This window comes from Malaclemys terrapin, chromosome 20 (assembly GCF_027887155.1).
Source record: "Malaclemys terrapin pileata isolate rMalTer1 chromosome 20, rMalTer1.hap1, whole genome shotgun sequence".
In the NCBI taxonomy this organism is placed as follows: Eukaryota; Metazoa; Chordata; order Testudines; family Emydidae; genus Malaclemys; species Malaclemys terrapin.
This window is the reverse complement of record NC_071524.1, coordinates 11,441,454-11,468,267: the sequence shown is the minus strand read 5'-3', so window position 1 is coordinate 11,468,267 and position 26,814 is coordinate 11,441,454. Positions and strand designations below refer to the sequence as shown.

Here is a 26,814-nt window from a genome sequence, read left to right as displayed (position 1 = left end):
ACAGAAGGTAACAGCTCCAGGCAGTGCAAGTGGGAATGAGACAACCTGTCCCAAGAGGGGAACTTGGTGACTCTAAAGCAATGGGAGGAACAGTAGAAATGAGATACGATGGGTTTCTTTAGACTAGGAAAATTATGGAGGTTAGGTCAGGTCATAAGGAAACATGCTAAGTAACCCCAGCCACTATAAATGGGCTATGCCTTTATTGCAGGAAGTTTTGGGTTTTTACAACGGGATATTTAACTCAAACCAGCTACAGCCGTGGAAAATCCTTGTGGAGACCCATGTAGTTAGTTGAGGTCTCCTTGTTGTTTTTACACCTTCTTGTCATTATCACTACAAAAGTTTTTTTTCTCCTGCTGATAATTGCTCATCTTAATTAATTAGCCTCTTAGAGTTGGTAGGGCAACTCCCACCTTTTCATGTTCTCTGTATGTGTATATATATCTCCTTACTATATGTTCCATTCTATGCATCCGACGGAGTGGGCTGTAGCCCATGAAAGCTTATGCCCAAATAAATCTGTTAGTCTTTAAGGTGCCAAAAGGCAACAGTGGGAAACTTATCTGGGGGACCCGTGAGTGACACAAATGGTGCAAACAGCCTTAAAGGTCACTATGTGGCACTGAAGAAAAACAATCTTTTGTCAGCTCTAGACAAGGTTTTGGGGGGTTTCTCTTCCCGGTGGATTCTCTGCTGACAAAGGGCTGAGCTCTCATGGAAGCTTTTCCCCACACTAGAAGCACCTACATGTTCTCTGTCCTGCGTGGCTCTTCTGATATGCGATAAAGAGTAAGCGCAGAGGGAAGGTTTCACTGCACTCCCAGCATTCATAGGGGCTCTATTCCTTGTGGATTTTCTGATGTGTAAAAAGGTTTACATTTGGACTGAAGGTTGTACTACACTCCCAGCATTCATAGGGGCTCTCTCCTGTGTGGAGTCTCTCCTGTCTAATAAGGCCACTGTGGCGACTGAAGTTTTTCCCACACTCAAGGCATGTGTTGTTTGTCTCTCCTCTGGGGATTCTCTGCTGGGCTCTGCTTTCCTTGAGGTCCTTTTCAGTTCCCTGACAATTACTGGATTTATCCACTTTCTCCCTGCTTGGTTTCCCAGCTGTCTTCCTGGCCTGTGCTGACTTTCCCAGGTTTTTCCCTGCTCGTGACTCCTGGACACATTCCCTTTCGATCTTTGTGATAATGTTCTGTGCAGTTCTGCTTGCTCAGCACCTTCCTGCTCAGAATTCTGTTCTGCATCCGCACTCACCATCCCATCACCTGCGGGGAAACAGAGAGAGAGAGAAGCCTGAGAAGTAGGGATGGAAAAGGGGAGAACAAACCAAAATAAGAGCTTGAGAGCTAAGGAAATAAATCAGGAACTGATCTGGGAGCAAGAAGAAGACCCAGGAAAAAACAATAACAGGAAATGTGGACATGGCGGAAGTGCTAAATGCCTTTTTTGTTTCAGTTTTCATGAAAAAGTGTAGTAGCGATCGAATGTCTAACACAGTGAACACCAGTGAAAATGAGGTCGGATCTGAGGCTACAATAAGGAAAGAACAAGTTAAAAATTACGTAGACAAGTTAGGTGTCTTCAAGTCACCAGGGCTGGATGAAATCCATCCTAGAATACTCAAGGAGCTGACTGAAGAGATATCTGAGCCATTAGCAATTGAGTTTGCTAAACCTCATGGAAGACGGGAAAGATTCCAGAGGACTGGAAGAGGGCAAATATAGGGCAGGTCCATAATTAAAATGCTGCACTGGCACAGCTGTGCCGCTGTAGTGCTTTAATGAAGATGCTCTAAGTCAACAGGAGAGACCTTTCCCAGTAGTTAATCCCCTTCCCCAAGAGGCACTAGCTATGTCAACTGGAGGAGTCCTGTTGACATAACACTGTCTACATGAAGACTTAGGTTGGTATAACTGTGTCACTCAAGGGTGTGGTATTTCACACTCCCGAGCAATGTAGTTATACTGATAACTGTAGTGTAGACCAGACCAGAGTGCCAATCTATAGAAACAAGAATAAGGACAATCCGGGGAATTACAGATCAATCAGTTTAACTTCAGTACCTGGAAAGATAATGGAGCAAATAATCAAGCAATCAATTTGCGAACACCTAGAAGATAAATAAGGTGATAAGTAACAGTCAACACGGATTTGTCAAGAACAAATCAAGTCAAACCAACTTAATAGCTTTCCTTGACCGGGTAACAGGCCTTGTGGATGCGGGGAAAGCGGTAGCTGTGGTATATCTTGACTTTAATAAGACTTTTGATATTGTTTTGCATGACCGTCTCATAAAAAAACTAGGCAAATATAGCCTAGATGGAACTACTATGAGGTGGGTGCATAACTGGTTGGAAAACTTTTCCTACAGAGCAATTATCAGGGGTTCACACTCAAGCCAGAATGGCATATCTAGTGGGGTCCTGCAGGGATCGGTCCTGGGTCTGGTTCACTATCTTCTTTAATGATTTAGATAATGGCATAGAGAGTACACTTATAAAGTTTATGGGCAATACCAAGCTGGAAGGGGTTGCAAGTGCTTTGGAGGGGAGGATTAAAATTAAAAATGATCTGGACAAACTGGAGAAATGGTCTGAAGTAAACAGGATGAAATTCAATAAGGACAAATGCAAAGTGCTCCACTTAGGAAGGAACAATCAGTTGCACACATACAAAATAGGAAATGACTGCCTAGGAAGGAGTACTGTGGAAAGGGATCTGGGGGTCATAGTGGACCACAAGCTAAATACGAGTCAACAGTGTAATGCTACTGAAAAAAAAAGTATTAGCAAGAGTGTTGTAAGCAAAACACGAGAAGTAATTCTTCTGCTTACTCCATGCTGATTAGTCCTCAGCTGGAGTATTATGTCCAGTTCTGGGTGACACATTTCAGAAAAGATATGGACAAATTGGAGAGAGTCCAGAGAAGAGCGACAAAAATTATTAAAGGTCTAGAAAACATAACTTATGAGGGAAGGTTGAAAAAAAATGAGTTTGTTTAGTCTGGAGAAGAGAAGACTGAGGGGGACGTGATATCAGTTTTCAAGAACATAAAAAGTTGTTACAAGGAGGAGGGTGAAAAAATGTTCTCCTGAATCTCTGAGGCTAGGACAAGAAGCAACGGGTTTAAATTGCAGCAAGGTGGTGTGACACTACGCCCCATATTCTTCATAGAGATAGTGTTGTGATTTGAATATGGCATTACTAAGTTGTATTTCATGCAAGATGGGTCATGTGCTGTATCATTGAAAAGGTTATGATTTACTGAATGTGATTATCCTATTTGTATGCATTTATCATTTCTGTATCTGAAGTTAGGAATATTGACTATGTAACAATTACAAGTGGTTTTTCACCTGGGGAATGCCCACCAGACAAAATACAATCAGTCTGACTGGTTAGACAATGGACCATTAGGAAGAACAATAGGACTTTGAAGATGCTAATCTCCCACCTTCGTGAGGTGCTTCCTGGGATGCAGCTTTGACACTGCAGGGGCATGTGATCATGTCACCTGGTACTGGACCCCATCTTGGACTGCTAGTATTTTTGCATTAGTGGGGGGCGGGGAGGGGATCAAACTGGGAAACAAAGGATTCCCGCCATATGTAAATCCTATTTAAGGATGGGGAGTGAGTTAATCAGAGTCAGTTCTTCACTGAATCCCCACCCAAGATGACTGCTGAAAATGCCTAAGACTGATCTGGAGAAGAAACGACTGGACCCAGGCTAGAAGGTGTCTGGCCTGTGAAAGGAATATCTGGAGTTTTAAGCTGCAAGCAAGATCAGTTTGTCTACACGAAACTCTGCAACTTGCTTAAAACAACATTTAAGGTGAGACATTACTACTTGTAGCCAGTTTCTTTAGTGTGTTAAGCTTAGTTTGCGTGTTTACTTTATTTGCTCAGTAATCTACTTTGATCCTTTATAATCACTTAAAATCTATCCTTTGTAGTTAATACATGTGGTTTTGTTTTTATAAACCAGTTTGTGGACTTCATAACGGGGGGTGGGGGAGGGGAGGGAAGCTGTGCAGATCTTTCTCCACATTGTGGGAGGGAGCGAATTTAATGAGCTTACGCTGTACAGTTTTCTGTGCAGTACAAGACAATATAATTTTGGGTTTACACTCTAGAGGGGGTGTGCACTTGAGGTGTGCTGGGAAATTCCTGAGCTGAGTCTTCCCACGCAGAGCTGATCTCAGTGTCTGTGTCTTTCTGCAGCTAGGGGTGGCCCTACCTGTGTGTGTGCTGGAGGAGGCTTGAGGGCCTGGCTCAGCAGGACAGCGTAAGGGAATCCAGGCTGGTGGAACCAGCGGGCTCAGGGGTACCCCAGTACATCAGGTGGCACCCCGGGGTGGGGGGACAACCTGTCACAGGGGGGTTTAGGTTGGACATCAGGAAAATCTTCCTAACTCTCAGGGCAGTTAAGCACTGGAACAAATTACCTAGGCAGGTTGTGGAATCTCTGTCATTGGAGGTGTTTAAGAGCAGGCCAGACAAACACCTGTCAGGGTTGGTCCAGATAATACTTAGTCCTGCCATGAGTGCAGGGGACTGGACGAGATGACTGATCGAGGGCCCTTCCAGTCCTACACTTCTATGATTCCCTCAAACTGTTCCAACTGAGGGAGAGAGGAGGGGAGCAATTTTCCCTCCACATCCCATGCAAACACTCCCATGAAGGGAGGTGAGGGAGGGAGCTACTGACATGAGTCAGTCGGGGTGGGTAGGAACTCATGAGCTATCTCTGCCCGGAAGATATGACACCTGCTGGGGACAATCCTAAACTCAGACTGCTCACAAGGTCTTTGTAGGGAATCCCAGCTGTTTCCGTCAGGTACTGACAGTTTCTGAGTTGGTTGAATGATTCCTCTCCTGTGCGGCTGCCTCTCAGGATCTCTCTTTCTCCTGAGCCCTGGAGATCTGGGACCCATGGCTCCTCCTCCCATTCCAGCTGGGAGATCACATCAGGTTTGGAAACTGGAAACCCTGCCCAGGGGAAAGAAAACAAGGGAGATCAAGTGAACTCTTGAGACATTTGTCACAAAAATGTTCCATTGTTTTAACCTCGGTCCATTGTAAAGCCATAAAAACCCAGGGACAGATGCCCAGGTGCTCAAAGGTGCAAAGCTCTCTGCTTATGAGGGATTTAACTATCCTCATCTGTGCTGGGAACACACACAGCCAGACACTCACCCTGAAAGAGGCTCCTAAGACACAGAGAAGATAAATCTATGTGCCAGATGGTGAGGACTCTAGGAAGAGGGACATCGCCCTGGAACTGCTTCGGACTGAGATGGAAAAAGGCCAAGAGACAACGGGTGAGGCATAGGTAAGGGTACGGCTTTGTCACGGAGGTTACAGAATCCATGACTTTCCGGGACCTCTGTGACATCTTCCTTGGAGGCAGGGCTGGAGCGGCTGGCAGCCCCAGGGCCCTCGGAGCAGCGGCCCCAGGGCTGAAGCAGCAGCTGGGATTGGGTCAGCCCTGCTGGAGCTGGTGCAGTGGTGGGGCTGGAACAGCTGCTGGCAGTCAGCCCCAGGGCCACCGCAGCAGAGACCCTTCAGCCTCTGGAGCAGCTGGCCAGCAGTTAGCCCCGGGGCCACCCGAGAAGCTGGCTGGTGGGCTGACCACTGGAGCAGCAGCCACGGGGTTGAAGCAGCAGCTGGAGTTGGCTCAGCCCCTGCTGCAGGAGCAGTGGCGGGGTTGGAGCAGCTGCCGGAGGTCAGCCCTCAGCAGCGCTCCAATTGTTAGTCACCGCCCCCAGGGTATATTTAGTAAAAGTCGGGGACAGGTCACGGGCTTCCGTGAATGTTAGTTTATTACCCACGACTTGTCCCTGACTTTTACTAAAACTACCCAGGACAGAATTTGAACCTCAGTCCCATGGAAGCACATGAAAAGATGGGAGTTGCCTTACCAAGTCGGGGGTCAGTGCTAACAAGGCTAATTCAATTAGGGTGGATGTGGCAACTGTTGGGGATGGGCTACACCCACCCTAATTGAATTGGCCTCATTAGCACTCACCTCCCACTTGGGAGTTGCCTTACCATCTTTTCATGTGCTGTATATTTATACCTGCCTACTTTTTTTCACTCCATGCATCTGATGAAGTGGGTTATGAAGTGGGTTATAGCCCATGAAAGCTTATACCCAAATACATTTGTTAGTCTTTAAGGTGCCACAAGGACTCCTCGTTGTTTTAACCATGGTATGTAACCTATCACTTAAACTAGTCTTTGTATCAGATGACTGGAAGATAGCTAAATAATGCTGATTTTTCAAAAAGGCTCCAGAGGCGATCCTGGCAATTACCAGCTGCTAAGTCTAACTTCAGCACCAGGCAAATTGGTTGAAACTATAGTAAAGAACAGAAATATCAGACACATAGAAGAACATGATATATTGGGGAAGAGTCAACACAGCTCTTGTAAAGGGAAATCATACCTCACCAATCTATTAGAATTCTCTGAGGTTGTCAGCAAGCATGTGGACAAGGGTGATATAATGTACCTGGACTTTCACAAAGCCTTTGACAAGCTCCCACTCCAAGCTAGCCGGACCATTGGTCTGACCCAACATGGCCATTCTTATGTTTTTATGAAGAAAACTGTCACAGTACATCACTGATCCCAGACTCCCAAAGGTGTCTGCACTCAGCAAAGTGAGTAGTCATGGAATAAGATGGAATGTCCACTCTTGGCTCAGTAACTGGATCGGAAACAAAGGGTAGGAATAAATCGTCAGTTTTTAAGTGGAGAGAGGTAAACTCTGGGTTCCCCCAAGGATCTGTACTAGGACCTTCTGTTCAACATATTCATTAATGATCTCAAAAAAGGGGGTGAACAGTGAGATGGCAAAATGTGCAGATAATACAAAATTACTCAAGATAGTTAAGTCCAAAGCGGGCTGTGAAGAGTTACAAAAGGGACCTCACAAAACTGGGGGACTGGGTGACAAATTGGCAGAAGAAATTCAATATTGATAAGTGCAAAATAATGCAGACTGGAAAAAATAATCCCAGTGATTCAACAAGATGAAGTGGATCTAAATTAATTGTTACCCGTCCAAAAAAGAGATCTTGGCGTCATTGTGGATAGTTCTCTGAAAACATCTGCTCAATGTGCAGCAGCCGTCAAAAAAGTTAACAGAATGTTAGGAACAATCAGAAAAGGGAAGATAAAATAGAAATATCATAAAGCCACCATATGAATCCATGGTACACCCACACTCTGAATACTGTATACAGTTCTAGTCATCCCATTTCAAAAAAGATATATTGGAATCAGAAAAGGTACGCAGAAAGGGGAATGAAAATGATTAGGGATATAGAACAGCTTCTGTAGGAGGAAAAATGAAAAAGACTGGGACTGTTCAGCTTAGAAAAGAGATGACCATGGGAGGGATCTGACAGAGGTCTTTACAATCATGAATGGTGTGGAAACGTGACTAGGGAAGTGTTATTTACCTTCACATAACACAAGAACCAGGGGTCACCCCATGAAATTAATAGGCAGCAGGTTTAAAACAAACATAAGGAAGTACTTCACAAAGCACACAGCCAACCTGTGGAACTCATTGCCAGAGGGTGTTGTGAAGGTCAAAAGAATACCTAGGTTCAAAAATGAATTAGATAAGTTCATGGAGGACAAGTCCATCAATACCTATTTGCCAAGATGGAACCAAGGCTGTGGGCTTCCCTAAACCTCCAACTACCAGAAGCTGGGGGTGGACAACAGGGGATGGATCACGCAGTAATTGCGCTGTTTTGTTCATCCCCTCTGAAGCATCTGGCACTGGCCACTCTCAGAAGACGGGATACTGGGTTAGCCGGACCATTGGTCTGACCCAACATGGCCATTCTTACGTTCTTATGACGAAGGCGGTCACTGTACACCACTGATCCAGACTCCCAAAGGTGTCTGCACTCAGCCTGACCTGCTGGCTAAGCATGGTTGATATACAGGGTATTGTACCCGGGGCCTGGTCTAGGATCTGGAAAATTGTGTAATTCCACTCCAGGAGATGGAAGGACCAGAGGCCTAACACCTGAGGGGGGCGCTCAGAGAGAACAGGAAGGGGATAGAGATACAGTTAGCCCTGTCACTCACTCTGACACCCATTTCCCTTCCTCCCACTGCTGTCAGCTCTCCCCAGCTCCTGGGACTCCAGGAACACCCACTTCTTGTGGTCTCTCCTCCACTCCTATTGCTTCTCTCTACCAGTTCCCTCAAATTTCCGGCTCCCCAACCACTTTCCAACCCTTTCCACTGTCCCAAGTGTTCCTTGCTCTTGAGTCCCAGGATCTCCTGCCCAAAAAAGTGTCCCTTCCCTGCCTCCCCTTGCTAGCACCTTCTTTCCTGGAGCAGCTGCCACCCTCTCTTTATTCTCACTATCACCAACCCTCCCAGCTCCTTGAGGTCCTGGTCCAGCACTGTGTCCCATTGTTCCCAGGCCCTCACTGCACCCCAACTCCTTACAGCACCTACTCTATGGAATCCCCCCTTCCCACTGTCCCCAGATCTCTTGGCTCACTGGTGCTGTTTGCCCCAAGTCTCCCCATACCCCATCCTGCCACCCTCCAGCCCCTCCCCTAATTGGGGGAGGGTTAGCTCAGTGGTTTGAGTATTGGCCTGCTAAACCCAGGGTTGTGAGTTCTCAAGGAGTCCCTCCTTGAGGGAGACATTTAGGGAGCAGGGCACACATGCGTGCACACCCACAAAAAACTGTCAGGGACAGTACTTGGTCTTGCTGGTGAAGGCAGGGGACTGGACTCAATGACTTTTCAAGGTTCCTTCCAGTTTTAGGAGATAGGTATATCATCTAGTAGCCTGAGTAATGGACCAGCATCCCCTTGTGCTGGACATTCTACAAACACAACAGGCCCTGTCCCAGAGCACTGGCAATTTAAGAATAAGATGAGAGACAGATGGACACAGATAGATGCGGGCGGGGAAGGAAACGACGAGACGTGTTGGTGACTCTGATAGGCAGTGATCTTAGTACACCAGCATCCTAGCCATTGTTACATTTGGTAGGCCCCATGGAAAAGGTGAGTTGTGGGGAGGGATGGGAAGGAGGAAGCTTGGGGGATACTTTTGAGGAGCTCCTCCCAAGCATGAGGAGCAGCGGCGAAGGCACAAAGGGGCTTGTTTGAAATGTTAACAAGTGGGTGATGGAATATGGCACCATGGTCCGGTGAGAAGTCAAAGTCAGCATCTCGACATTTGGCCTTAAAAGTGAAGATTAGCAGCTTATGTTTGATTCAATAGAGGCAGGGGAGCCAGTGGAAAGACTCAAAGAAAGGCCTTTGTCATGAACTGTCAGTGTCTTATATGCCCCATCCTTTAGACAGTCTCTCTCGGGACACCTCTCCACTGCATCAGGGGCCAAGCTTCCCATGTCCACAGACTTGTTGGTCTGGGGGAGCGTGGGCTCCTAAGCCCACCCACCCCGAGCTCAGCTTGAGAACCTGAGCTCCAAGCCAAGCCCTGTCCTGAGCTCCAGACCCATAGTGTGTAGGTGTAGCTTTCTCTGGGGACATCCCCCACAGCTTTACTATTCAGAGACCAGGCCTCCTGGTGGCAACACCCATTTTTCTCGTTGTGGTTCTCCAGGGAGTCCAAATAATTTCAAATTCCTGCTAGACACTCTCTCTCTGCAGGAGGAGATGTAAGCAGTAGGTATTGGCAGCATCGCAAGAAGAACCTGGCCTTTATTAAACAACTGGACTACAGAACGGAAGGGTCATTAGGTTAGTCTGATGGAACAAAACAAATCAAAATTTATGTTGGCAGAATCATTTGCCCAGCTTTTCCAAATCCTCCTCAATTTTCAGCTCTCTCTCTCCTTCCCTCTCCCCTGTTTCAGTCTCTGTGCCCTCCTGGGCAGCAGCAAACTCCTGTTCACACCCAGTCCCTTTGTCCCAGGTTGCACGTCCTTTGTGTTCCCATGTTCTGCTTCCCTTGTCTCCTAGTCATTACATATTAGTGTCCAGTTGTTGGTATTACAGTTCATGGTGACTGCACCTATATTCCCTGTCTATGATCCACCAAGGGCACCCACGCTCAGGCTTCGAGCTCCCCCGCTGTCACCTCTCTTGGGCAGTGACACACATCTCACTGCCTCCTGACAAGGGTATTTCCAGGCTGCACTATCCCCTGCCTAGGCTCTGAATTCCCCAGCAAGACATACTATCCTAGCAGGCCTGCCTTGCCTTGCCTTGCCTTGCCTTGCCTTCAGAGACGGTAAACAGTGTAATTGCCCACAGGTTAGACACAGCTCTGTCTAAGCAAGTGCATTAATTCTTAAGGAGAAAGCAATACAGAGAAAATATTTATTCAAACGGTAAAAGAACTGACATGCCTGCTAATAAGCTCACCAGAGATCAATCGCTGCAACTCCAACAAGCTCTGTGGCTGTGTCACCCCCATTGACCAGGAACCGTGGCCAATCGGAGCTGCAGGGGTGGTGCTTGCAGACTGGGCAGCGTGCATCAGAGCCGCCTGGCTGTGCCTCCATGTAGGAGCTGGAGGGGGGCTGCTTCTGGGAGCCGCTTGAGGTAAGCGCTGCCCCGAGTCTGCACCCCTGAGCCACCTCCCTACACCCCACCCCCCTGCCCCAGCCCTGATCCCCTCCCACCCTTCAAACCCCTTGGTCCCAGCCCAGAGCACCCTCCTACACCCCAACTCCTCATCCCCAGCCACACCCCAGAGCCTGCACCCCCAGTGGGAGCCTTCACCTCCCCCCATGCCCCAACCCCCTGTCCCAGCCCTGATTTCCCTTCCACTCTCTGAACCCATCAGTCCCAGCCCAGAGCACCCTCCTACACCCCAACCCCTCAGCCCCACCCCAGAGCCCGCACCCCCAGCTGGAGCCCTCACCCCCTGTCCCCTGCACTCCATCCCTCCCGCCCCAGCCCGGATCCTCCTCCCGCACCCTGAACTCCTCATTTCTGGCTCCACGCCAGAGCCCTCACCCCCAGCCAGAGCCCTCACCCACTCCCAGCCCCAATTTTGTGAGCATTCATGGCCCGCCATACAATTTCTTTACCCAGATGTGGTCCTCGGGCCAAAAGTTTGCCCATTCGTGGTTTATTCTGTGGTTACAAACTCAGAAGACGCCCACTCAGTTTTATGGGGCCATAGGTGCTGGAACTAAGGGTGCTGGAGGTGCTGCTGCACCTCCTGGCTTGCAGTGGTTCCCACCATACACAGGGTTCACAGTTTGGTTTGATGACTCTCAGCATCCCCACTACATAAATTGTTCCAGTGCCCCTGTATATGGAGCCTCAGTAGACCAAAGTCCCGCCCACCCTTCCCTAAGGATTGGGCCCCTCTTGGCCCAGAGTTCCTGTGTGCGTGATGAGAAAGAAGGGCCCGAGTCAGTTTCAATTCAGGCTATTGATCCCAAAATCCTTTCTGCATCTGTCTCTGGAGAACCCAGTTTGCATTGGTATAGGCGAGCCTCTGCAGGTGGTGGTGCTTTTCTGGCGGTGTTACAACATGAATAAATTTGCCTAAGCAATGCTCACTGCTCTCGGTTCCTGGAGGAACTACCCTTCCTCATAGCAATACATGCAGTCCCTGTTCCGCGTGGATACATAAACGATTCATACAATGGACTCCAAAGACATTTTTCAGAGTAACAGCCGTGTTAGTCTGTATCTGCAAAAAGAAGAACAGGAGTACTTGTGGCACCTTAGAGACTAACAAATTTATTAGAGCATAAGCTTTCGTGGACTACAGCCCACTTCTTCGGATGCATCCGAAGAAGTGGGCTGTAGTCCACGAAAGCTTATGCTCTAATAAATTTGTTAGTCTCTAAGGTGCCACAAGTACTCCTGTTCTTCTTTTTCCAAAGACATTGAATTTCATTCCATAAGGTGTGACCCGGATACTGCAGGAAATGGCCATGCCTGTCACAGCTAGGTCTTCCATTGTCTCTTCAGGGCACTCCATTCGTATGTGGACAGTTCTTGATAATGCATCTATGCCAATCTAGACAAGGCTACATTACTGTGAGAGTCATTACTTCCCATGTCCCAGAAGAGGAATTAACTCCACACCCAGAGCATGACAATGCAAAGTGAGAGTGGAAGCAGAGTCATGCATATTTTCATTGAAAAAAAAATACTACCAAACCGTCCCACTTTCTCCACAGGGTGACGTGGTCAAAGCAAAGGGCTAGGATAATGAATCATAAAATCATAGAAATGTAGGCCTGGGAAGGACCACCAGAGGTCATCTAGTCCAGTGGTTCTCAAACTAGGGCCGCTGCTTGTTCAGGGAAAGCCCCTGGCGGGCCGGGCCGGTTTGTTTACCTGCCGCGTCCGCAGGTTCAGCTGATCGCGGCTCCCACTGGCCGTGGTTCGCCGCTCCAGGCCCATGGGGGCTGCAGGAAGCGGCATGGGCCGAAGGACGTGCTGGCCGCCTTTCCTGCAGCCCTCATTGGCCTGGAGCGGCAAACCGTGGCCAGTGGGAGCCGCGATCGGCCAAACCTGCGGACGTGGCAGGTAAACAAACTGGCCCGGCCCGCCAGGGGCTTTCCCTGAACAAGCGGAGGCCTTAGTTTGAGAACCACTGATCTAGTCCATCCCCTACAGCCTTGAGGCAAGACCAAGTATAGCTAGAAGATCCTTGAGAGGTGTTTGTCTAACCTGTCCTTAAAAATCTCCATTGATGAGGATTCCACTGTTTCTTGGTAACCTTCTGCAGTGCATATCTATCCTTATAGTTAGAAAGCTTTTCCTAATATCCAACCTAACCCTCCCCTGCTACAGATCAAGCCACTTACTTTATGTGATATCCTGGTGGACACGATAAAAAATTGGTCACCCTCCTCTGTATAACAGGCCGTGCCATATTTGAAGACTGTTATCAGTCCCCCATAAACTAAATATGCTCATTTCTTTCAACCTTTCCTCATAGATCATGTGTGAGGATAAGGGGATAGCTTTGTGGCTGCACTTCTGAATGGCTATTTGTAGCAAATGAAAGACGTTACCATCACCTGGATGTGAGTGTGACACTGGCAGACCAGGTGCCAGCTCCCGCCAAAGCCCCTAAACCTCAGCTGAACTCTGCCAACCCCATCCCTGGAACCAGTCTGGGTCACCTGTGTGTTAGTGTTGTTAAAATAGGTATTAGAGTTATAAAAATGTGTTTAGAGTTCAGACTTACGCAACACTTGGAGGGAGCTGCATGTATTAATCTCACTTATAACATCCGTACCCTGTGTTGTAGAGAGATATTAAGCATTTGCACTGTAATCCTCTGTAACTATGTCATCAAACAGGGAAGAAGCACTGATTAATGTAAAATGCTGGCTTCCGACAGAAGGTGTTCGGTCCTGCCCACCAAGAAGGCCCAATGAAACCAAATGAGCCTTTACGAAACATCAAAGAACAAAGATTTTGTTAATTGCATTCTTTCCCTCCCTGCATAAAGAGGAGACACGCATGTGAACTCATCCCATCAGCTTGAATTTGTGGGGGAGGATGGTATAAAAATTCCTAACAAGAAGATACTGGATTTTTATGCTGCTTGGACTTTGGGAGGGCAAGATTTCTAAGCATAAGCAAGGGATCTGCAGCTGCTTAGACTGGGTTAGGCCTAAAGGACATATAGAGCTTGCACATTACAGTGGCTTCTATCACCTTTTGGAACTTAAGACTGTCACTTATTTGTGTGTACGTTTACCTGCTTTAACCTTTGTTATTTCTTATGCTTAGCTAATACATTTGTAAATAGTTTATTACAGGGTTGGCTACAAGACTTGTCTTTGGGGTCAGATCTAAAGTGCCATTGACCTGGGATGAGTGACTGGTCCTTTGGCACTGAGAGGAACCTGAATATTATTGTGATTTTTGGTGTAATGGACCATCTATCAGAAAGGCAAGCTTGCCTGGATGGCAAAATAGACCGGAGTTTCCAGGGGGACTGTCTGTCACTCCATGGTTAGGCTGTTATAGTGCCTGTACTTGGTTGGTGAAATCTAAGCATAGAACTCACAGCCAGTTTGGGGCGTGTGCCCTGCTTCTTAATAGTCTGCCCTGAGCCAGGAACTCATGCTCTTGGGCCACTCCAGACAGCTTGACCATCACAACCTAGAGAGAGGGCCATGCTGAAGATATTGCTCAGCCTGTGGGCCTGAGTGGCTGTGCTGCTGTCTGCAGTGACTGAGAAAGGTGGTGATGGGATGGCTTGGGGGGAATAGTAGGAGGCTGTTTTAGCCATTTTAGCCATTGAGCTTGAGCTGATGGCCAGACATCCCCAAGGAAATGTCAGAAAGACAGTCTGAGATTTTAGTTTGCCCAGAAGGAGACAGGTCTGGAGTAGAGAGGTAGACCTGTGAGTCATCAGCCTAGAGATGGTAGCTGAATTTGTGTTTGTGGATGGGATTCCCCAGAGGTAAGTGATAGAGGAAGAAGAGAAGGGGACCAAGGACAGAGTGGGAATGTGGAGGATCCTCTTAAGGACATGCTGAAGGAGAGAATAGAGAAGTAGCAGGAGAATCGGGGAGGAAAAGGGAAGGCAAGATTTCATGAAGAAGAGTATAGTTCATTGTATCAAAGGCTGCTGACAGGTCAAGGAGGATGAATGTTCCTCATTCTCGGGTAACCCGGAACTCCAACTCAATCCTTCCCCACCAACAGCACCACTGCTGAGCCCTCCACCTGCTTTTCCCCATAAGAACGGCCCTACTGGGGCAGACCAAAGGTCCATCCAGCCCAGTGTCCTGTCTTCCGACAGTGGCCAAGGCCAGGTGCCCCAGACGGAATGACCAGAACAGGTCATCATCAAGTGATCCATCCCCTGTTGCCCATTCCCAGCTTCTGGGAAACAGAGGCTAGGGACACCGTCCCTGCCCATCCCGTCTAATAGCCACAGTGGTTCTAATTGTCTCCTTGATGGATCTCAGTAACTTGGCATCCATCACACCCACTGCCTTTTTGGGGACGCTAAAAACCACAGAGACTGGAACTTCAGGTGCTCATGAGCCAAACTGATGAGTCCAACAGACTGAAATGCACATGTCCAGCAAATCTAAGGCTCTGTTAACCCCCCAAAAGTTTCCAGCAATCAGCTCTCAAAGCAATTCATTGACTGAAGAGGACACGCTGGGACCATTGAACCTGAGCTACACCCAGGCATTTTAGCCTGAGCCCAACTTGGGACAGCTTTCAGACAATGTCTGTGATGCGTTTTTCTTGCATTCTACAAGAATTCGTCTTGGAGGTTTTGCACCGATACCAGAATTTCTGGGTTAACAGCAATATTTGAAAGTGCTCTCAAATCCACAGGCAAATTCTGGCTCTGCCCCACCCCCTGAGCTGGGAGCTGGCAATAGCAACTTGGAATAGGTCAATGGAAAGGGAAGGGGCAGATTCTCCACCTCTTGAAGTCTTCATGCCAAGACTGGATGTCTTCCTGGAAGATAATTTAGTCAAGCACAAGCTATTCAGATCAATGGTCAGAACCATGGGCCTTGAAGCCGGGGCCACAGGAGCGGCCACACGTCAACCTTCCACTTGGCAGCCTGCTAACAATGGCTGACCAGCACCCTGGATGCCGAGACCCAGTTTGAAGCTCCGCCCCTGACATCCCATTGGCAGAGTCACAGAGTTGCCAATTGGCCTGCTGACCCTACTTAAACCAGCAACAGGAACTGGAAGTTGTCTGAATAACTGGGATCCGCCCTGCTCTGGATTGTGTATCTTGTGGCTCTCAGACCCACTCCCCTGGCTTGACTTCCGAGGGCCCTGACCTGGCTTGGCACCTGGCATCTGAGCCGTGGTTCTTTCTGATTTGTCGCCTGCCTTTGACCCCGTGGTATCCTGACTTCGACTGACGCTGGTTACCAACTTGTGGTTCTGAACTCTGGTTTATCTCCTGCCTCTAATCTCCCAGGATCCTGACCCAGGCTCTTGGCTCCTGACTGTGGACCCCAGCTCTGACCACTAGATCTGGTTGTCCATGACCCAGCCCTGACATCAGTACAGCAATAACTGGATGATGGTCTATAGCCTGTGCTATACAGGTCAGACTAGATAACCTAATGGTCCCTCCTGTCCTTAAAATCTGTAAATCTAGACTAGATATTGGAATACCAGCATTTCTCCAGCTGTGTGCACCGTGTCAGGGGCAACGATAAGTGAATGGTGGAGGGATCAGCGGAGCAGCTTGGCAGAGTTGTGACTGTGATAAAAGACAGGGGTATGTCAACCCTGAGGGAACGGGTGTGCCTCATTTAAGTGCTGATTGTTGTAGGTTGTGTCAGTAAAGGTGCACAGGGATTGTCAGCGGTTTGGTGGCATATACGCCAGGGTGAAGGGGCGGCACCATTTTGCCAGTCTGAGCTGGTTTGCGTGGATTGGGCTCACTGGTTCAGGGCAGGCCAGATGTAGGAAACTTCCATTCACGACACCAGACCCAAACCCAAGTTTGACCTTTGCAAAGAGGAGGTGTTAGATTGTGCCATGCTGCTCCTGTGTTCTGTTCCCAGAGTGCTCTGTGGCGTGGAGGGCAGACTGCTTGTATATGTGTCATTGGTACGTGGGGATGTTGCTGAAACAGGGCAGGGCTGGAGTTGCACGGTGGGGGTGGTGTGAACCTTAACTCTTCATTTCTCCTTCTAAGAACCGAGGGGACAGGAATCCTTACCCAGCGAGGTCACATTCTCATAGTTCTCCTGCATGACATCTCTGTAGAGGGCTCTCTGAGCGGGGTCCAGCAGAGCCCACTCTTCCCTGGTGAAATACACAGCCACCTCCTCGAAGGTCACCGGTCGCTGAAAGACAAGGGTCCCCCACTCAGTGCCTGCTGCCCAGTGACAACCCCCCATCACAGGAGAAAAGGGCCAATCGCATGGAAGCTCTGGGAGGTGGGCCGTCAGCAGAGTGCCACCTCTACCTCACTCACAGCAGCCAGGAGACAGGGTGGGGAGAGACCCTTTCCCCTCCCAGAAGACAGAGAGGGTGGGGGTCTTTGCATTCATCACACACCTACTAGCCAGAGGCAGATCAGAGGTGCCAACTTTCTAATTTCCCCGGGGGAGGAGGGCTTGATCCCTGCTTCACCCCAGGCCCTGCCCCCACTTCACCTCTTCCCCCAAACCCCACCACCGCCTCGTCTCTTCCCACCCCGCCTCTTCCTGGGCCTGCTCCACCCGCCCTGTTCCACCCCCTCCCCCAAGCATGCCCTGTCCTTGCTCTGCCTCTTCCTGGCCCCGGTCCTCCCCCTCCACTGACCAGCTGATCCTCGGCGGGTAGGAGGTGCTGGGAGGGATGGGGAGGAGCTGATCGGGGGGCTGCTGGTGGGTGCTGAGCACCCATTATTTTTTTCCTGTGGGTGCTCCAGTCCCAGAGCACCCACGAAGTCGGCACCTATGAGGCAGATACAGGAAATCAAGCTGCTAGCATGGTGCAGGGACAGCTCCCTGGTAGGAATCCCAACACCCTTCCCATTGCCATCAGCTGGATGTGAGGGGATGGGTTATCTCCCCTACACCTCACTGGTGGGGGTCCCCTTCATATCTCACACCAGCCCCTGGTTAGTAGATTGACACGCCAGCACTTAGAGGCTGGGGAGTTTTCCCAGTGCAGTCCAGGGGGTTGTTTCCTGCTCCATAGTTCAGGGCTTCTGTACCCCCAAACAGGGGCACTGGAACAATTTTTATAGTGGGGGGGGGCTGAGAGCCATTGAACCAAACGGTAAACTCTGTATATGATGGAAACTACTTCAAGCCAGGGGGCATTACCACACCCCCAGCACCTCCTAGTTCCAGCACCTATGCCCCAAACCTCATGGGTCTATTCCTAGGACCCAGCCCCCAGGTCAAACCAATCCCAGCGGGTTTGTCACACCCTGTCCCCTCCCTTTCTCCACCTCTCCCACCTCCAAGCCACACTGCCCAGCAGATCCTGTCTGCTCTGTATTCTCCTCTCTCTCACACAGGAGCCCCCCAGCAACGCCCTGGTCATCCCTACCTGAACTGGCTCCACAGCGGCCATTTCCCTTCCCTGTCGCCCGGGAAGAGGGGATGAGCAGGAGCGAAACATGGACGTTATTCTGCAGCCTGTCAGGACAAAAAGGGCAAGTGGGCAGATGGCAGAAAAGGCTTTATTTCAATTTACCTCACGATTCCCCACAGGCTCTTTCCCTGCAGAGCTGTTCTCGACTCTGCCATGCAGGGCAAACGCTTGGTCGCTTTATCACAGAGCAGACATGGCCCCTCTCACCAGCACTAAACCCACGGAGACATTTTTAAACCCTCCCAGGAACAAAGTCGCTGAACCAAATGCTAACCAAATGCTGATCTCATTTGTCCCCATGTTAATCTGGAGTCACTCCTCCAATGACTCTGGATTAACACTAGTTTCAGTGAAACAAGGCTTTGGAGCGATGAGGACAGAATCCTTTTAAACAGGTCACATCTGGGATAAGGACTCACGGCAACAGTTTTCCCTCCAAAATGTGAAGTTCCTGCAGTACTGAAGGTGGCAGTGCAGCAAAAGTTGTGGTGATTGTGATAGACCTGGTAATTTCCTTGGTAAGTGTTACCGAATGAAGTAAGCATCTTTGGAGACCATTATATGAAATGCAGAAGTTCTGTATTATTGTGGGCCAGGTAGATCAAAGGACTATATTGAACAAGGTGGCTGACAAGAATGGTCTTTGGCGACAAGATGTGTGAACTGGATTTCCTGGGATATATCTTGAATGTAAATCTCCCACCCCAGTTTATGCAAAATCCCAGCCTTCTAAAGCTATGCCCTGAGGAGTGGGCCTTTGTCTGCTGGCCACCTGTTAGTTGAGGCCAAGTTGTATAGAGGCAAGACTGAACTATTTATGGTTGTTCTGGTTCTAGTTAAGGCTGTTATGAACTTGTAACAACAGAAAAAAAGCGTAGTGGAGTTTGAGGGCCTGGCTCCTACCAGAGTCCTTGCTGGAGCTGGGGGTGGGGGCTGATTTCTGGTAAGCTTATGAGCATGCATGTAGGTTTTTATTGTTTTTAAACTGCTGATAGCCTCTGGAGACAACGCAAAGTGCAGACACTGGCCTGTGTAGGCAGTGTGGCTTGCTCGGAATATCACAATGTAGGCAGGAAGCTGTGCAGGCAGAAAACACTCTGGACAGGAGAAAGAGAAACATTGGACACTGCATTAGAGAGGTGATGGCTGGGAGCCAGAAGCCTAAAAGTGGGTGCCCTTGGTGGACCGTGCAGTGGAGATACATGTGCAGTTGCCCTGAACTGTGAAAGTGATTTCATATCAGTATTTGCTAAAAGGATAGAACATTAGCTCACCACCTGCTGGCCACTCACACAGGGAGCACTGGGTGATGCTTTTTTAACAGGAGAATGGAGGGTGTGAAATTTCCATGCCGTCACTGGCTAACAATGGCCACTGATCCACCCCAGAGGTGGCTGCATCTCAGTGCTGGGGAAAGCAAACCCTCATGGAGACCATTTGTCATAAGGTTTTGGGGATACTTCTGGTTAGTCATAGTGTTTAAGGCCAGAAGGGATCAGCAGATCATCTGGCCTAACACCCTGTATATCACACAGCACCAGCACCACGCAGCACCATCACACTAACCCAGAGACTGAAATCAGATCCCAGCATATCATGGGAAAATTAACTATTATGTTCCAGGGAGAGACTAGGAGGGAGTGAGGACCGCCGATGTCTGAGCCCTCTACAATGGCAGGGAGATGATTCAATGAGATACACAAAGACAATCCTGGTGATTGACCAGCACCCAACACTGCAGAGGAAGGTGAAACCCCCAGGGTCACTGCCAGTCTGTCCTGGGGGAAATTCCTTCCTGATCCCACCCACTCAGAGCCTGAGCAGGTGAACTAGAACCAGCCAGCCAAGCACTTGAGAACGAGAATGCTCAGTGCCACCTCAGAGGCCTGGGCCTCCCATCCAGTGTCCCATCTCCAAACATGGCTGTCTCTTACAAAAATCAAATCCCATGGAGGAAAATAGAACGAAACATTAACTGTGGCAAGTCACGGGAAGTAAAATTAGGCAGGGAGGCCGAAAACGAATCTGAAGAACAATTAGCAAAAGACACACAAACAAAGAGCAATTGTTTTTAATGTACATCAGAAGCAGAAAGCGGCCAGTCAGTGGGGCCACTGGACTATCAAGGTGCTACAGGAACACTCAAGAAAGACAAGCCTGTTGTGGAGGAGCTAAATGAATTATTTGCATAGGACTTCACTGCAGAGAATGTGAGGGAGATTTTCACGCGTGAGCCATTCTTTTTAGGTGACAAATCTGAGAAACTGCCCTAGACTGAGGTGTCAATAGGAGGTTTTGGAAGAAATTGATAAACTAAACAGTAATAAACCACCAGGGCCAGATGATATTCAACCAGGAGTTTTGAAGGAACTCAAATAAAAAATTTCAAAACTACTAACTGTGGTATGTTACTTACTGCTTAAATCAGCCTCTGTACCAGATGAGTGGAGGATAGCTAATGTAATGCCGATTTTTAAAAAAGGCTCCAGAGAGGATCCTGGCGATTACAGGCCACTAAACCTAACTTTAGTACCAGACAAATTGGTTGAAACTATAGTAAAGAACAAAATGATCAGACACATAGAAGAATGTGTTAGGAAAGAGTCAACACGGCTTTTGTAAAGGAAAATCATACCTCACTAATCTATTAGAATTCTTTGAGGGGGTCAACAAACATGTGGACAGGGTGATCCAGTGGATATAGTGTACTTGGACTTTCAGAAAGCATTTGAGAAGGTCCCTCACCAAAGGGTCTTAAGCAAAGTAGGCAGTTCCGGGACAAGCGGGAAAGTCCTCTCCTGGATCAGTAATTGGTTAAAAGATGGAGGGGGGAGGAGTAGGAATAAATGTTCAGTTTTCAAAGAGGAGTAAGGTAAATAGTGGTGTCCACCAATTATATGTACTGGGCCCTGTGCTGTTCAACATATTAATAAGTGATCTGGAAAAAGAGGTAAAGAGTGAGGTGGCAAAGTTTGCAGATGATACAAAATTACTCAAGATGGTTAAATCCAAAGTTGACTGTGAAGAGACACAAAAGTATCTCACAAAAGTGATGAATGGGCAATACAATGGCAGATGAAATTCAATGTTGATAAATTCAAAGTAAGGCACATTGGAAAACATAATTCCAACTATACATATAAAATGCTGGGGTCTAAATTAGCTGTTACCACTCAAGAAAGAGATCTTGGAGTCACTGTGGATAGTTCTCTGAAAACCTCCACTCAATGTGCAGCAGCAGTCAAAAAAGCGAACAGAATGTTAGGAATCATTAGAAAAGGGATAGATAAGACAGTAAATATCATAATGCCTCTATATAAATCCACGGTACGCCCACATCTTGAATACTGTGTGTACTTCTGGTCACCCCATCTCAAAGAAAGATATATTAGAATTGGAAAAGTACAGAGAAAGACAACAAAAATGATTAGGGGTATGGAACAGCTTCTACATGAGGAGAGAATAAAAAGACTGGGACTGTTCATCTTATAAAAGTGATGACGAAGGGGAGATATGATGAAGATATATAAAATTATGACTGGTGTGGAGAAAGTGAATCAGGAAGTGTTATATACCCCTTCACATAACATAAGAACCAGGGGCACCCAACAAAATTAATAGACAGCAGGTTTAAAACAAACATATGGAAGTACGTCTTCAGAAAGCATACATTCAACCCGTGAAACACATTGCCAGAGGGTTTTGTGAAGACCAGAAGTATGAATGGGTTAAAAAAAGAACTAGGTAACTTCCTGGAGGATAGGTCCATCAATGGCTATTAGCCAAGATGGTCAGGGACCCAACCCCATGCTGTGAGTGTCCCTAAACCTCTGACTGCCAGAACTTGGGACTGGAGAACAGGGGCTGGATCAGTCAAAAAATTGTCCTGTTCTGTTCATTCTCTTAAAGCATCTGACCCTGGCCACTGTCAGAAGATCAGACACTGGGTTAGATGGACCATTGGTCTGACCCAGTATGGTCATTCTTATGTTAAAGGAAGGAGACCCCCTCTCCCCCCTCAAAAAAAGACTATACTGGGGGGAGGGGGGATCCCTTCCTGACCCCTGCAGGTGATTGGCTGAAGCCCTGAAGCATGAGATGTTTAGGAACATAAGACATAAACTGGATTGGAGCCCCAGGACTGCTAAACCCTACCCCCTTTCATCAGAAGCAACCTGATATACAATCCCACTCATAAATTTGTCAAGCTCTCTCTTAAAACTAATTAAGTCCACCACCTGCCCCCGAGGAGAGTGAATCAAGGTTGGTCATGGGGAATTGAATCCCCCAGCAAATTCCAGTGGGGAGAATGACTCAGGTTCCATTGAAAACATGAGGCGTTGCTGTAATTAAAAGGCACTGGGAATACCTCCAACATGGAGAGGATTTTTTACCTGATATTTGATAATTATACAGAAAATGGCAGAATCTGAGGTTTTGTATGAATGTTCAGTAATTAAAGAAAGAATTGTGGAAATGGAGGTATTTTGAATCAATTTTCACAAATAAGAGAGGAAAGTGGGCATATGAGAGGAATTGTATGTTAATAGTTCATAACAGGAATAGAAGCAAAATTTGAATGAATTTCTTATCAGTATTTTATCAGTAGAGAGAAAAAAAACCCAACATTTGATACGCAATCTTTGAAATATTCAAGAATTTGAGAAAAGGGCAAAATCTGAGGAGATTTTTAATGTTAACATTTTATGATGAGAGAAATATAGAAATATCACAGGGGATATTAAATGAGTAATAGATAACTAGAGAGAAAATGGGGCAAGACTTTAGGGTATTTTATATCAATCTTGGGGAGTTTTATATCAGAATTGGGGAGAAGTGGGTCAAAAACTAAATATTTGATAATAGGGAGAAACATTAAGATCTGAGGGCATTTTACATCCATATTCAATAATGAGAGCGAAAAGTGGGAACACTTGAAAGGATTTTATATGGCTGTTTGTAACCAAACACCCCTCCCCCCTGCCACACACACATTCACATGATGAGCAGGGAGTCCTTTGAATAGCTGCTTTAAGAGGACAAGGCAGGGGAATATGGAGAAGGACGGCTCCCTGGCAGCATGGAAGGGGCAGCATCAGGGGACGGGCAGGTGACTGGTGGGAGCTGCATTAGGCAGTTGTATGTGGGGGGGGGGGGCAGTAGCTGGGACTGGGTAAACTGAGGCTGGGTGGGCAGTCTCCACTGGGGACTCTAGTTCCTCCCTTCTCCTCCTGTGCATCTTCCATGCCCGATGGCTGTCAGACAATGGCCACCCAATCGCACCCCACAGGCAGCCTGGTCTCAAGGCTCTCCCAAGCAGCGCCTTCCCATCTGGGGAGTGACACAGGACAATAATTTCCTGCCTAAACAAGGACAATCTGCTGCAGAGAAAACCGGCAGGGAAATATCCAAAATCTGAGGAGATTTGAAATTGACACTGGAGAATTAGAGAGAAAATGGGGCAAAATCTGAGGAGAATAGAAAAGGGGTCAATAATTTGAGAAAAAAAGTGTGTGGGGGAAATCTACATGGATTTTACCTCCATATTCGATAATTAGAGAGAAATGGGGGAGGACTGGAGAGAATTTTCATCAGTATTTGGGAGGGAAATGGCCAATTCTGAGGTGATTTCATCCTCCCTTGTCCCTGCTATTCTATGTTCTCTTCTCCTCTCGCTGTAATTTCCTGACTACACAGAGATAGTTAAATCTACATGTCTCTCGCCCCTCTTCCTTTAATCTCTGTTTTATTTTGTCTCTCTTCCCTTCCTCACAACTCCACCCCCAAACACAAAGGGGAAAACCCACTGGAGACAGGTCTCCTTGCTCCCCCCTCCACAATCCCAGTTTTGCTCCTGGAGCAGATCCTGGCAAGAGCTGAGAGCAACAGCGTCACTGTTGTTAACACAGCTCCAATGACTCCCGCAGGAGCATTAGCAACAAGGGAGCAGGTTCCGAGGCCGTGAGATGTGACATTCCAGGAGCATTTGTGCCTGTCCAGTCCCCAGCACTTTCACTGAGGTTTCACTCCATCACCTGGTGTCCCCGGCTCAGGGGTTGAAGTCAGCAGAGCCGAGAGCTGCTCTAGGGGGCTGGTTCCAGGCAGGGAAAGTCCCCACCTACTGCTGGGCTGAGGGTACGTTGATGGGGCATCATGCCGTGGTGTGGGAGAGGTAGCAGGGGCTTGTGCTCTTGCAGCCATTATAGACAGGAGTTGCTGGAACAGTTCTCTCTGTTGGGCTCTGTCCTCCTCCCTTAGCTGCCGTTCCTGTTCCAGGAACTGTTTTGCAAGTGCCTGCTCCCTGGCTGAAACGCTTGCCTCCAGCTGGATGGCGAGCCTCAGCCGCTCCACCTGCCTCTCAGCACGCCGTTGTTCCAGTCTTTCATCCCTCTGCTTCTGGTACTGCATCTGCTGCTCTACCCTCTGAAGAACATGGACCATGACTTCGTCACGGAAACGCTTTCTTTTGGAACGGTCCGCGAGGGTACGCTGGGCCAGGGATGGAGTTCCTGAAGAACAGCAGGCTGTGTAGCTTGAGGGTCCTGAAACAGGACAAGGAAGAGAGGGTTAGTGTCTAACCTAGCTCAGCAGAGACCGAATCAACAACTGAGGAATCCCAGGGACATAAAATGTAGCAGTTCTGAAGTGAACCTACCCATAGGGTGAAGGGGACGCTTCAGTCCTCACCCTATCTCTTGACACAGCCTGGTTAATCACAGTGACAGATGTGTAGAAGCAATGGTAAGGTTAAAATTAAAACCTTGACTCTGCTTCATAAAAACTTCGTCACTTATTGCCATATGGGGGAGAGGTGCATAGCGCCCTCGCTGCAAAAGGCTTTTTCTGTCGTTTCCTATTTCAGAAGGCATAATAGTGCCCTAGCGGCAGAGAGAGATGTTATTCTAAGCTGCTGGAGGTAAACCCACAATGTAAGCAGCAGAAGTATTTAAATGTATAGTGGGGGGGCGCCCTGGAAAATTCGCTCTTCCATGCAGTGTGACAAACTATCTAGAGTTCCTGCTTCAGGAGAAGTTTGCAGCTATGAGCAGCTAGGATTGGGTCAGAATCCATGAGGGAATTAACATGATGCTGTGTTAGCTCACACATGGCTTATCCCGTTATTACTGGTTTCAGAGTAGCAGCCGTGTTAGTCTGTATCCACAAAAAGAACAGGAGTACTTGTGGCACCTTAGAGACTAACAAATTTATTAGAGCATAAGCTTTCGTGGGCTACAGCCCACTTCTTCGGATGCATCTAATAGCTTATGCTCTAATAAATTTGTTAGTCTCTAAGGTGCCACAAGTACTCCTGTTATTACTGTATGCAAAATTTTCTGGAATCTGCAACTTTACTCCGCCCTTGCATGGATTATCTCTAACGGAAATGGACTAGATTTGGACATATAGAATATTGTTTCCCAGATACACACACTCAGTTCATTGTTTGTTTACAGGCAGCTGCATAAACGGACTGCAAATATCTGTCACGCTTCCCACCTTTCACGGGCCCACTCCTCCAGCATCCGGCCAGCCCCGCTTTAAAAAAAAAGATTGCGGAGTGGCCAATTTCTAATTACTGAAAGGAAAACAAGAATGACCATGGCAAATCGCTGTGACTGAATACTTAAAATAACCATTACAGCTGTTGTATGGAAGTTCGAAATTCCAAGTCACCACTGTCAACGCCATGTGATGGCGGAGGGGAAGGGGGGATGCCTAGGGACTGTGCTACAATCTGCCATTAGCAACAGAGGGTCCTGTGGCACCTTTAAGACGAACAGAAGGATTGGGAGCATAAGCTTTCGTGGGTAAGATCCTCACTTCTTCAGATGCAACAAGTGAGGTTCTCACCCACGAAAGCTTATGCTCCCAATCCTTCTGTTCGTCTTAAAGGTGCCACAGGACCCTCTGTTGCTTTTTACAGATTCAGACTAACACGGCTACCCCTCTGATACCATCTGCCATTACTAGCCACACGCTGGTAGCCGGGGGTAGCTTACTGGTTTTGCATTGCTTCTTAGAGCAGAAATCGCTCCCGTTACTGTAATAATCCCCTTTTAATTGGAATCAGACACTTACCGGCGGGTTCTAGGGCCGCTTCTGTCTCCACCGGGTTCTCAGAGGGCTGTTCTCCAGAGGCAGGAGGATCAAACAGCTCTTCTGAGTAGGGACTGAGCATTTGCTGTGGGTCCTGATCCACTTTCTGCTCTGGAACTGGTTGCATTAAAAAAGTCACTTCGTGATCCTGGCTGGGAGCCCGCTGCTGCCTGCAATCGGTCCCCAGGCTGGATTCGGGGGCCAGCAGGGCACCCTCCCGGCTCACCAGGTCGTCATGAAGCGCGGTTGGCTCTAGGCTGGGCACCGAGCTCAGGACTCGGTCAAAGTCCTCATAAAATGGGCATGTCATTGGTGAGTTGCCCGAGGAGCGATTCTTATCCCTGGTCCTCCTGTACTCTCGCTTTAGCCTTTTAATTCGCTCCCGGCACTGGTCACTTGTCCGGAAAATCTGCACCGCGGCCAGTTTTTGAGAGATCTGCTGGTACAGGTGGTCATTCCTGGTGCTTTTGCTGAAATCCACCGTTTTACTGGCCTCACACCACAGATTCACCAACATCTGGCTGTGCTCAAGTGACCAGGAAGCAGCTCGCTTGACAAAAGGCTTGAATGGATCCGTTTCCATGGCACACCCTGGAGGATTTCGGTTCGTGCGCTGGCAGATCAGGGCGCAGAAGACAATGGGTTAACACTGACTTGCTGCCATTCGCAAG

The 26,814-nt window shown here is 48.1% G+C and overlaps 1 protein-coding gene across 3 annotated transcripts; it reads right to left on the bottom strand.

Annotated features, from left to right (window-relative positions):
- Window positions 1–181: 181 nt before the first annotated feature.
- Window positions 182–26,814, bottom strand: LOC128826675 (uncharacterized). Of its 3 annotated transcripts, XM_054010105.1 has the most exons (7): window positions 26,126–26,814; window positions 24,082–24,588; window positions 18,002–18,090; window positions 16,677–16,803; window positions 4,857–5,000; window positions 2,073–2,119; window positions 1,215–1,274 (listed from the first exon to the last, which is right to left on the bottom strand). In XM_054010105.1, exons 1-6 carry the CDS (start codon window positions 26,724–26,726, stop codon window positions 2,097–2,099), a joined length of 1,491 nt encoding a protein of 496 aa, XP_053866080.1. In that variant the 5' UTR covers window positions 26,727–26,814; the 3' UTR covers window positions 1,215–1,274; window positions 2,073–2,096. The 3 variants fall into 3 exon arrangements, with proteins under 3 accessions (XP_053866078.1, XP_053866079.1, XP_053866080.1); XM_054010103.1 differs by lacking the exon at window positions 2,073–2,119 and having other exon boundaries at window positions 182–1,274; XM_054010104.1 differs by lacking the exon at window positions 2,073–2,119 and having other exon boundaries at window positions 1,169–1,274; window positions 4,813–5,000.

Coding starts and splice junctions, on each gene's coding strand:
- LOC128826675 (XM_054010103.1), bottom strand. CDS start 26,726: ATGGAAACGGATCCATTCAAGCCTTTTGTCAAGCGAGCTGCTTCCTGG. Junction 24,589..26,125: donor AGCGGCCCTAGAACCCGCCG/GTAAGTGTCTGA, acceptor GTCCTGTTTCAG/GACCCTCAAGCTACACAGCC. Junction 5,001..16,676: donor TGAGAATGTGACCTCGCTGG/GTAAGGATTCCT, acceptor TCCCCTGGGCAG/GGTTTCCAGTTTCCAAACCT.